The 12,228-nt window shown below is 39.7% G+C and overlaps 1 protein-coding gene across 7 annotated transcripts in view; it reads left to right on the top strand.

Moving 5' to 3' along the window:
* SMAD1 (SMAD family member 1) overlaps positions 1-11,436 on the top strand; it is a 78,574-nt gene extending 67,138 nt beyond the window's left edge. For 6 of the 7 annotated variants that reach the window (XM_032633081.1, XM_032633080.1, XM_032633085.1 and 3 more), the window contains 2 exons: positions 5,652-5,908; positions 10,070-11,436. In XM_032633081.1, coding sequence (XP_032488972.1) covers positions 5,652-5,908; positions 10,070-10,213 — 401 coding nt within the window. In that variant the 3' untranslated portion in view covers positions 10,214-11,436. The remainder of the gene's footprint in view (positions 1-5,651; positions 5,909-10,069) is intronic. The other variant, XM_032633079.1, reaches the window with a different exon arrangement.
* The last annotated feature ends 792 nt before the right edge of the window (positions 11,437-12,228 follow it).

Genomic DNA, 12,228 nt, shown 5'->3' with positions numbered 1-12,228 from the left:
CGTACCAAAAAAAAAAAAAAAAAAGAGACATACAAGTGTGGAGGGGGGTAAAAAATAAACCCTGTGGAGGTATCAGTGTGAGATCGTGATTTTAATAATGTGTACATGCATGTTTGTGTACTGCTGTGCACGTGTGTGTGTGCACGTGTATGAAGGCATATGTGGACGCGTGTCTGCGTGCATATAGTTCCTGATCTGTCTGCTGAGAGGGCCAAGAGGCAAAGATACCCAGTAGTGATACGCACGTACAGTGCTCAGACCACCATCTCTTAACTCCATGGCTGCTAAGAGGAACCAGGGCTTTTGGAGAAAGGGGCTGACTCCAAGGCTGAGACAGGTAGATGCAAGCTGAGCCGAAACGTTCTGTTATGTCCGAAAGTAAACAGATACTTATGCACATGATGGAGGCATTTCCCAGGAGCTACCTTGGAGGGGCTTCCACTGGCCAACTCTGGGATAGTTCGAGCACCAAAATAATTAAATACAGTAGTGAGTTTTAAACCACTGGAAAACCATAGTAATTCATAAGTCCATGCCGATAATAGATAAATAAATGAATGGGGAAGGCTGACTGGTAAATGCAGAGTGAGTTGGTGGCGTTAGAAAGTCCCCATTTTGCAACCATCAGGCAAGAATAGTCAGTGATGCTAAATATAGAGAGAACTTTTTATGAGAATCAGGATATTTTCATGGTCTTTAAGTATCTCCTCCCAGGCTGCCTATTACTGACATGGGAGAATAAAAATCAGTAACTATTTAGTGGAGAAATTGGACAACATCTTGACTAGGCGATGGGAATTATCGTCGCCAGTGAGAGGCAGATGGAGGTCGTGAACCTCCAGCTGTGGTGCTCCGATGAGGGAGTAACGTCACCTACACAGAAATCCAGCTGAGCATGCAGATCTGAATCGAATCTCAGGGTGCCTTCAGACAGACCCCAGACACAAAGGGTGAGAAGGGACTGTATTCTTCCAAAATACTGATGTCAAAAGACAAAGGTGTGAGAATGTTCCACATTAAAACGGCTAAAGAAACGTGACAGCTCTATGTAATAATCTGCCCCTGGACGTGATCCTGCAGCAGACAGGGGAAAAGTACTACAAAGAGCATTATTGGGGTCAGCAGACAGAATTAGAATATGAGTGGTAGATAAGATAGAAGTATTACATCAGTGTTAAATGCAGTGGCATTGCTGATTATGCTGTGGCTTGTAAGAGAAGACCCCTATTCTTAGGAAATACACACTTAAGTATGTAGGGGTAAAGGACCATGATGAAATGGTTCAGGAGGAAATTATATATGTATCTTATGTTTATAGATAGAGATATCTATCCACCTAAAACAATCCTGTGTCCGAATGTATACATGTATGTACCTATGTGTGTGTATATGAGGGTGTGTGTGGAAGAATAGAGAGGACAGAGGTACCCATGATGAAGCATATGGAGTGAACTGTCCCAGCAGGTGAATCTGGAGAATGGTTGTGTGGGTGTTCTTCTGTTTTTCTTTGTTGTTTGTTCTATTTCTGTAAGTTTTGAAATTATTTCCAGAGTAAACGTTTTTTTTTAAATGACCTACTATGAAATTTAGAACAAATTAAAAGGTTATTCAATAGGTGCTTAAAAGACATTTGAGATGAAGTTTAACATTGAATCCTGGAAACAAAAACAACTCTTAAAACAGGAACTGATAGATAATTCCTTAGTATGCTTAAGGAAAAACAATAAGCCTAAACTACACATCTAATGATGAAATGTCAGAACTCAGGTTCATATCGTATGGGTATCTTTCTGTGGTCTGTAAACCCCTGAAATTGTATATAAACCCAATTTTGCATACATTTGGAACAGAGGGACATAGTTTTCACTATATTCTAAAGTTGACCATTACTCCAATGTAGTAAAAAGCCATTGTACTCTGGAACATTCCTATTAACAATTAGGAAGAAAATAAGGATTCTGGGAATGCTGTTATTTCAAATTGTTCCAGATGCCTCGACTCTATTTTTAGAAATTATATATCAGTTTTCTTTAATCTGACAATAACCAGTTAGAAAATACAATGGAGAGGAAAATTACATTCTCAGTAGCAACAGAATGCGTAAATAATCTGAACCAGCAACATATGAGAATTATGTAAAGAAAACCAAATTTCACTGAGAACGAAAGAAAATTTGAATAATAAATAGGTAGTCTGTGTTCCTTAAAGAAAAGGCTTAATATTGTGAGAACAGTTTAAGGATATTCATTCTTCCTAATTTAATTCATAGTTTAAACAGTCCGTGTCAGAATCACAATGTTTTGTTTTTGAAAGTTGGAAGATGTATTCTGCATATTACCCAGAAGGATTAATAAGTGAAAATAGCTAAATTTTTTTAATGGAAGAGTAAAGAAAAAATTCTCAAGGTGACGATTAATGAAAGATTATGAAACTACAATTAAATCGGTGTGTAGAGAGAACAATAGAATAAAGTAAACTCAGACTATACTGTATTTAAAAATTTAATGTATGATAAGTGAAGCATAACAAATTAGTAGTCTTCCAGTGGTCCTGCAATAACAAAGTTAGCTTTGGGGGGAGGCTGGGGGTAGAAACCCTGCCCCATTCCACATATGCAAATGAATTAGTGAGTTGAATTATTTTTTAAGGCAAGCTATTGAAAAGCTAGAAGAACATATATTGATCAAGAGTGGCAGAGAGGACTTCCATGGTGGCGCAGTGGTTGAGAGTCCGCCTGCTGATGCCGGGGACACGGGTTCGTGTCCCGGTCCGGGAGGAACTCACGTGCTGCGGAGCGGCTGAGTCTGCGTGCCATAACTACTCCGCAGTAAGCCCATGCACCGCAATGAAGAGTGGCCCCCGCTCTCTGCAACTGGAGAAAAGCCCGTGCACCGCAGGGAAGACCCAACACAGACAAAAAATTAAATAAATTTAAAAAAAAAAAAGGATGAGATAGACTGGAAAATGCTTAAAAAAAAAAAAAAGAGTGGCAGAGATTTTCTAAGCATAAAAAAGCAACAGAAAGATTGCAAGAGATTTGTCTACTTAAAGATTTCAAATTTCTGTAGGTTAAAGAAAAACGGTACCGTGAACAAAATTAAAAGACAAAGGACTAACGGGGAAACAAATAAGAAATAAATTATTTATATCTTTCCTATATGCACAGCTCATTAAAAAAATAATAAAAATACTAGAACCCCAGAGGAATAAATAAGAAATATGAACAGTAAATCCATAAGAGAAACACAGATGGCTAGTAAACAGAGGAGAGCGTATCAAGGCTTACGTGCAAATTAAAACAATATTGTTTTCCAGCTATAAATTAGGGGAATTTTGTTGTTGTTTTAAACTCAGACTCAGTACTGGCACGGGTGAAGTGAGAAAGGCACTCATCTGCTGCTGGAGAGAGTGTATATTGATACAAGCGCTCCGGCAAAGTGAATCAAGAGCCTTCGATCCAATGACATAACTTCCAGGAATCGCTCCTAACAATATTATCAAAAATTATGCTGAGACATTCATCATGGCATTGTTATCATAGCAGAAAATTAGTATCAACAGAATGGTCCAATAATGGGAGAATCCTTTAAATAAATTGTTGTAGTCATTCAGTGGTGGAGATATGTTAAATGTTTGCAAAGAAAGTTTAATGATACTCAAGACCGAATATGATGTGTATTCACAGTTACTGCCTCTGGGCCACTAAAGGAGTGATAATGTTTTCTGCTTCTTTATATTTTGCTTTACTTTCTAAATTTTCTAAAATGAAAATTCCTCATTTTTATAATCAGGAAAGAAGTAGCAACCACACACACACACCCTTAAATTGTTTTCTCTACATCAGGCAGAAAAATGGGCTTCTGCTCCAGCAGCTATTTAATTGTTACAGCAGTCTTAGCCATTGTGTATACATATCAACACAGCACATAGTATTTTTTTTTTCATTTCTCTAAAATACTTTAGTTCACTCAAATCACGACAGCCCTGTAGACACAGCCATCAGCTCGACTTGCATTTTTTTCCTTTCTTTCTTTAATATCTTTATGGGAGTATAATCACTTTCCACTGTTGTATTAGTTTCTGCTGTACAACAAAGTGAATCAGCTATACGTATACATATATCCCCATATCCCCTCTCTCTTGAGTCTCCCTCCCACCCTCCCTATCCCACCCCTCTAGGTGGTCACAAAGCACTGAGCTGATCTCCCTGTGCCATGTAGCAGCTTCCCACTAGCCATCCATTTTACATTTGGTAGTGTATATATGTCCATGCCACTCTCTCACTTTGTCCCAGCTTCCCTTTCCCCCCACTGTGTCCTCAAGTCTGTTCTCTACGTCTGCGTCTTTTATTCCTGCCCTGCCCCTAGGCTCATCAGTACTATTGATTTTTTTGGATTCCACATATGAGCACATAGTATTTTGGATGAGACAATAGGTTCTAGCATTGACTAAGCTTTGCCAGAGTTACCTGCAAGGTCCATCACTGAAAGCCACGTGGGATGTGACTGTTTGCTGGCTGGCCTATAATGGTGTGGGGTTTTGTCAGAGTGGTTTTTTCCCCTTTCATTTTTTTTTAAAGGCTGGGTAAGGGGCTTCCCTGGTGGCGCAGTGGTTGGGAGTGCGCCTGCCGATGCAGGGGACATGGGTTCGTGCCCCAGTCCGGGAAGATCCCACATGCCGCAGAGCGGCTGGGCCCATGAGCCATGGCCACTGAGCCTGCGCATCCGGAGCCTGCGCTCTGCAACCGGAGAGGCCACAGCAGTGAGAGGCCCGCGTACTGCAAAAAAAAAAAAAAAAAAAAAAGGCTGGGTAAGATCAATTTCCTATACTCCTGGCACTCTAGATCTCACAGGAAGAAGTTTGGAGCAGATAATAGTTGAGTGAGATCAGATTCCACACAGTATGAATTACTTTTTCTAGGTTTTTTTCCCCCTGGGCCTTACATCTTTTTTTTTTTGCGGTACGTGGGCCTCTCACTGCTATGGCCTCTCCCGTTGCACAGGCTCCGGACACGCAGGCTCAGCAGCCATGGCTCACGGGCCCAGCTGCTCCGCAGCATGTGGGATCCTCCCGGACCGGGGCACGAACCCGCGTCCCCTGCATCGGCAGGCGGACTCTCAACCACTGCACCACCAGGGAAGCCCTGGACCTTACATCTTACACTTCTCAGCAGTACTTCCTCCACCTGTGGTTTTCTAGTTCTTTTACTCCTCCCGATCCTCCCTTCCCCTACCCTAAAATTTTTTGAAAAGCTTAGCTGCAAAATAAATACAAGAGAGCTTATATAACGAATATGCGTAGGATCCCATGATCAAGTTCAGCTTTATTGTGCTATGTTTTTAAAGTGAGAATTTGCTCTCAATCCATGGCCAAATAGGCATTAAATGCTTTTCAAAATGAAATTGCTGCACTCTGTTACTTATTTTTAAGAGACTTTGTTGTGTTATTTCCTGCAACCTTCTAGACGTGCGTGTTGACATATGGACATTGTATTAACTAATACAGTTAACTAAGATTTTATCAATTGTGCAAGACTTGGAGAATGTCTATTTATCGAATCAACCATGTAAATTTACATTCTGAAGCTACATGGATGCTTTTCAGCTGTGAAAAGCGATAATGACCACACTCTATGCTTTGTCTCCCTGCAGGAGTTCATCTTTATTATGTCGGAGGCGAGGTATATGCTGAATGCCTCAGTGACAGTAGTATCTTTGTGCAGAGTCGGAACTGCAACTACCATCATGGATTTCATCCCACTACTGTTTGCAAGATCCCTAGTGGGTGTAGTTTGAAAATTTTTAACAACCAAGAATTTGCTCAGTTACTGGCACAGTCTGTGAACCATGGCTTCGAGACAGTCTATGAGCTCACAAAAATGTGTACTATTCGCATGAGCTTTGTGAAGGTAGGTGAGCTCTGATTCCTCTAGTCAGGGTTTAATGCACTCCCATGTTATATGTAAATCTATATCCTCTCGATATGTGTCCATAGACACCAACTTATTATCTAGACATTTTTAACCTTTAACAAGGATGTCAACTATGAGGAAAGTATCATTGGAATATAGGAGTGTTTGTGTTGAATGTTAGTAGTAGCAGGCTTTAATAATTTTCCCTTATTCAAGTAGCACCATTTTAGCTATTGTAATACTATTAGAATATGTTATTATGTATATATATATAAAGTATATGCTTTAAATGCATGGTTGTCTTATGAGATCAGTTCTTTTTATTATTTTTTTGTTTATTTATTTTTTGGCTGTGCCACGTGGCTTCAGGGATCTTAGTTCCCTGACTAGGGGTTGAACCTTCACCCTTGGCAGTGAAAGCGCAGAGTCCTAACCCCTGGGCCGCCAGGGAATTCCCAGAGATCAGTTCTATAAACGCACCCCTCTTTTTTTTTAATGCTATGCTTGTTAGTACTTTTAGGACGGTGACACTTGTTACTTTTGTTTCAACAATAAGCAGGTGGTCTTTTTTGTGTGTGAGAGTAAAAGTTAATCACTGAGATTTATTTTTGATTGGTCAGTTTTTTAGTGGTTCCAGTAAAGCTTGTGATTTTCTGGTTTTTTTTTTTTTTTTCCAAACAACAGTAATTTATTCTCAGGTACATATGGGTGGGCAAGGGATGCACTGATCTAGTATGAGTGCCACTGGGGGTGGCTCTGTCCCATATGACACTCATCCTTATTTTTTTTTTAATACATCTTTATTAGAGTATAACTGCTTTACAATGTTGTGTTAGTTTGTGCTATACAACAAAGTGAATCAGCTGTACGTATACATATAGCCCCATATCCCCTTCCTCTTGCGTCTCCCTCCCACCCTCCTTATCCCACCCCTCTAGGTGGTCACAAAGCACCGAGCTGATCTCCCTGTGCTATGCAGCTGTTTCCCACTAGCTATCCATTTACGTTTGATAGTGTGTATATGGCAAGGCTACTCTCTCACTACATCCCAGCCCCCCTTCCCCCGATTTTCTTCTTTTCAAGAGTTAATAAGGCCCTTGCCTCTGCGCTAGGATTGTGCTGTGAGGTTCGAGGAGGGTGAAGGTTACAGATGTCGCTCACAAGAATTGATCTCTTTTTTGCCTCCTCTTCTGCCTCTGAGAAATAAAAAGTTTTAAGATGCCATCAAAATGGAAAAAAGAAACTCATATGTCTGATTAAATTTATGAGTCAGAAACTTATTCTAGTGGCTGACTGACTTGGCTCTGAATCCTCAAAGATAGATTTTCCTCCTCTGTTACTCTGAGAAACAAAACTAATTATATATTTGGGCGAGGCAGTCACCTTTCATATCCTCTCTTCAGAAGCTCACAGAACTTGTTGTTAAACCTGTTCTGTGCTGTATTTATTACAGAGGGTAACTTTGGAACCTTACTTTGTTAATCATCCTTTACGTCAAAGGTGTCTTTCCCTGAATATCATTTTTTCCCTACTTCTTTGAGTCACATTAGCAGGTTTTCAGTGTGTTTTCTTGAAACACAATTCAACAGTTTCTTATAGCTGAGTCCAGAACTTTTTAGTATTGAAGGAGGTTTTTTTTTTACCTTTTCAAGAGGTTTACCTATATGCTATGTACCTATGAGACTACAAAGAGCTTTCTCATCCATTAGTAATGTGAACTGTTTAATTTTTGACTTAGCATTTTGACTGAAATGAATTTTAAAATGAGGACAGTGAGTTGCCAGCATTGTTTGTGTTTGTTGTTTTTATTGATATGGAGGAAAGAAGACCTCTTGAGAGTCAGGAGATCCAGGTTCTAGTTCTGTGTGTGTGTGTGTGTGTGTGTGTGTGATTAAGGACCCGGATTCCTTCCTGATCCCCACGTTCATTATTTTTAAAATGGGTGGCTGCGGGCTTCCCTGGTGGCGCAGTGGTTGACAGTCCGCCTGCCGATGCAAGGAACATGGGTTTGTGTCCCGGTCCGGGAAGATCCCACATGCCACGGAGCGACTGGGCCCATGAGCAATGGCCGCTGGGCCTGCGCGTCTGGAGCCTGTGCTCCGCAACCGGAGAGGCCACAACAGTGAGAGGCCCGCGTACTGCAAAAAAAAAAAAAAAAAAAAAGGGTGGCTGCAGTGGGGAACTGTGGTGATCATTACTGAGGTCCCTTGATAAGTCTATTGTTATTGAAGGACCACTCTAGGAGAATTTATGACTCCAATGCTGTAATTGGCTTTCTCCTCAAACTTATTTCTTATGGATTACCCAATCAATTTTAATGATTTTACTTTTACACATTTTTTTTTTTTTTAATTTATTTATTTATGGCTGTGTTGGGCCTTCCCTGCTGCATGCGAGCTTTCTCTAGCTGTGGAGAGCAGAAGCTACTGTTCGTTGCCAGGGCATGTGGGATCTTCCCAGGCCAGGGCTCGAACCTGGGTCCCCTGCATTGGCAGGCAGACTCCCAACCACCACGCCACCAGGGAAGTCCTACTTTTACACATTTTTAAGTATTGACTTTTACACAAGTAAAAACCACCGTTACGCTGATAAAAAGTGTTTATAATGCAAAGATATGCATTAAAAATGTATTAGATTTCATTTATTCAGCGAACATTTTTAGCACCATTCCAGAGAATTAATACAGAGATGAAAAAGCACCTAAAGTCTCTAGCTTCAAGATGCTGATGGCCCAGTCTGTTTTTAATTAGAATATAAAGTGGTAAGTATTGGAATGAAGGGTTATAAGGCTATAATGGACATAGCTAGGAAGCTGGACTTGGAGAGTTAAAGATAAACATCTTATTTAAACCCCCTGCTGACATGACGAAGGGCAGCTACTTTATTATACATTATCAACAAAAAATTTACACATGGTACAGCATCGTTCTTTATTATCATAAGGACTGCATACTTTGCCCTCTCACACTTAGCATCCTAGAGAAAAGATATAGAACGTTTTACTAATATTAATAGCCAATTTTGTACTATTTTTTAAAGGTGATCATTTTTGGACTTTAATATAAAACACATACTTTATAAATTAGTTGCACAGTAAACTCCGCATGTCTGAAAAATCCAGGTCATTTCAGCTGAACAAGTGTTTCTGGAGCTTCTGCTTTGTGCCAGTCACTGTGCTAGATGTTTGAGATCAAAGATAAATAAGATCTGGTCTCTGCCTTCAAAGAACTTACTATCTAATGTAGGAAACATGCACATAAATCTTCTGATTAAACTTAGCAGTTTGTTGATATCTGTACAAATGCATGGATGTTTATACATATGCAGTTCATGTATCACAACTTTCTCTTGAAAGTTCTGATATTCAGATACATTTCTTGAAATTCCTGGGGTAGGTAGATAGCAGAGATAAATAGAACCTGGCCTTGTCTGACATCCCTCAGGAAACAAGGGTTTATCAGGCCCTTGTATGCCATCATCCACCATACCAGTGAGGTTTTGATCTTTGCAATGGCAAAACTATTTTTCTCTTTTGTACAGGGACTTGCTTCTGTCAGCTTTCATGTCCTAATTCAGTAATCCTGAAGATGCCTGGCAAGCTACCCTCTCGTACAGATGATTCAGGGCAATGGCTAGGTGTTACTAATTGATTCAAGGCAATGGTTAGGTGTTACTAATAGATTTTTGGATACTTAACATGCTCCTGCCAGTTTTGCTTAGAGATTGAAAGGTCAAGCTCTGTGTTTATAGAGACTTCAGTGGCTAAATAGGAAGAAACAGAATGTCAGTTTGTCTTACATACCTTTTTCCTTATTTTCTTGATGATGAAATGAGAATTTAACAACATCTGTCACAATATTATCGGTGAGATAATGGGCAATAAAAGTGAAAGTTAGAAAGTATCTTTATTACAACAGCCTTATAATGTAGTTTGAAACTTTCATTCCCCAAGACCAGTACTTCTTAATCTGGAACCCATGGATGGCCTTTGGGGAGCTGTGAAATTGCCTGCCAAATCATGTGTGCACATTTGTGCACGTTTGTCTTGTGGAGAGAACCAGATCTTTAATCGGAGTGTCTGATTATGTGAGCTCTTTTTACTTCATAAGTTTAACCACTGAGTCAAACAAGTTAAATGACCTCCCATGTTGTTTCTAGGGTTGGGGAGCAGAATACCACCGCCAGGATGTTACTAGCACCCCCTGCTGGATTGAGATCCATCTGCATGGCCCCCTCCAGTGGCTGGATAAAGTTCTTACCCAGATGGGTTCACCTCATAATCCTATTTCATCTGTGTCTTAAAACGGCCTCGGGCTTCTGCCTCTTGAAAACTATTGAGCCTTGCATGTACTTGAAGGATGGATGAGTCAGACACCATCTGAACTGACAAAGGAGCCTTGATAATACTTGACCTCTGTGACCAACTGTTGGATTCAGAAATTTAAAAACCTGGGTAACATACTGTTGATATAAGAACCTGTTTAGTTTACATTGTAACATTCTATTGTAAAATCAACTAAAATGCATACTTTTAGCAGGACTTCGTGTATAGTTAAAGGAGAGATGGCCAAGCCAGGGACAAATCATCTATTGGAAAAACGGTCCTAAGAGATTCTGTTGTGTTTGGCACTTTAAGGTCATCGTTTGGCAGAAGCTGAGCATTGATAGTCTTTCTGACGTGTGTTTTTATCAGGTTTAGAGCCCATGTGGAGTCTTCTCACATGGGTTTTCATAATATTTTAAAACTATTTGTTTAGTAATGGTTTTTGTTTGTTCGTTTTTTTAAGTAAAGGTTAATCTTGGTGATATACATAGTAATCTTTCTAAAATTGTATGCTGACCATAATGCTGTCAGAATAATGTTAGGCATATGCTCTTTGCTAAATATATATGTACAGAATATTTGGAAGTTAAGAATTGATTAGACTAGTGGATTTAGGAGTATTGGAGGGGGCGGGGGGAGAGGGAAATGACAAATGTAGAATATACTGTAAAAATTCAGTTTGTTGCTTTAAAGAAACAAACTGATGTCTGAATTTTGCTGTGTTTCAATTTTTTAGAGATTTCATCCTACCTTTTTTTTTTTTCCATCTTCTGTCCCATCCTCTCCAAAAAACAGTTATGCAGCTGGTTAATTCATACAACTGTGAGAGCAAATGAATAATTCCTACTATTCTGAAATTGACTGCCTGTATGTTTCAGTACCAATTGTATGGAGTGCTTGAATTTAATAAGGAGTTTTTATGGAATTTACAATACAGAAATAGGCTTTAATTTTCAAGTGAATTGTTTGCCAAACCTAGTAACTCTGTTAAATATTTGGAGGATTTAAGGAACATCTCCGTTTAAATCCATTTCAAACTTTTTAAGTTTTTTTGTACTGTGTTTGGTTTTCTTTTTCTTCTGCTAATCTTTTATATTCACTTACGCTCTCGTACATTGAGTACTTTTATTCCAAAACTAGTGGGTTTTCTCTACTGGAAATTTTAAATAAACCTGTCATTATTGCTTACTTTGATTAAAAATGTGTTGTTTCCTTTCTTCACGCACAAGATTTGAAAATTAATAAAGTTCACCACTCTCTTGAGAGATTTTTCTCAAATATTCTTTGCCAAACGTAACAAACTAGATGACTGAAAACCTAAATTGCAGAGACAGGGAGACTGAATCATGAAAAGAGCAGAGTCACTTTAAATCAGAAAAGAAAAGACATATGGAACTTTAAAAATTAAGAAAAAGCTAACTTGCACAACCTGGAATTCCAGATCTAAACATACAGGCTTTCTCGTGTGAGCAGTGTCTGCAGCGGCCATTATTGGTGGACGCCTCTCAGTCCACCCAAAGTCCCAATTTCTAAACTTCAGATGGGGATGCAAGGATGAATGTGAAAGGATGTAACATTGGGGGAAGAAGGAGAACTAAAACTGCAGCGAGACAGGGTGATCGCTTCTGCCATCTACTTGTGACTGGGATGAGCCCATCCTCTCTCTCTCTCAGCCCCACCTCACCCCCAAAATGGAGTTTGCCCACGAAGGACACAGATTTGAGGAGACTCAGATTCTTCCCTGGCCAAATAGATGCCACTGTTTCTCCTGTACATTTTTGTACGTCTTTCCCAGAGGTATTTATCAGCCCCTTCTATTCCCCAAACTATGACCAAGCAGAAATTTCTGCTGCATCTTGCTGTCTCCAGAAGCATCATGGTGTAAGTGTAGAAAGCCCTGAATGGAAGACCTCCGTTGTAACACACATGCATGCTTTGCTATAGGGCATTTCACTTCTGTGAACCTCTGTGTCCTCATCTGTAAAATGGAGAT

This window comes from Phocoena sinus, chromosome 5, assembly GCF_008692025.1.
Source record: "Phocoena sinus isolate mPhoSin1 chromosome 5, mPhoSin1.pri, whole genome shotgun sequence".
Taxonomy (NCBI): Eukaryota; Metazoa; Chordata; class Mammalia; order Artiodactyla; family Phocoenidae; genus Phocoena; species Phocoena sinus.
The sequence above is the reverse complement of the archived record's forward strand: the minus strand, read 5'-3'. Positions and strand labels throughout refer to the sequence as shown.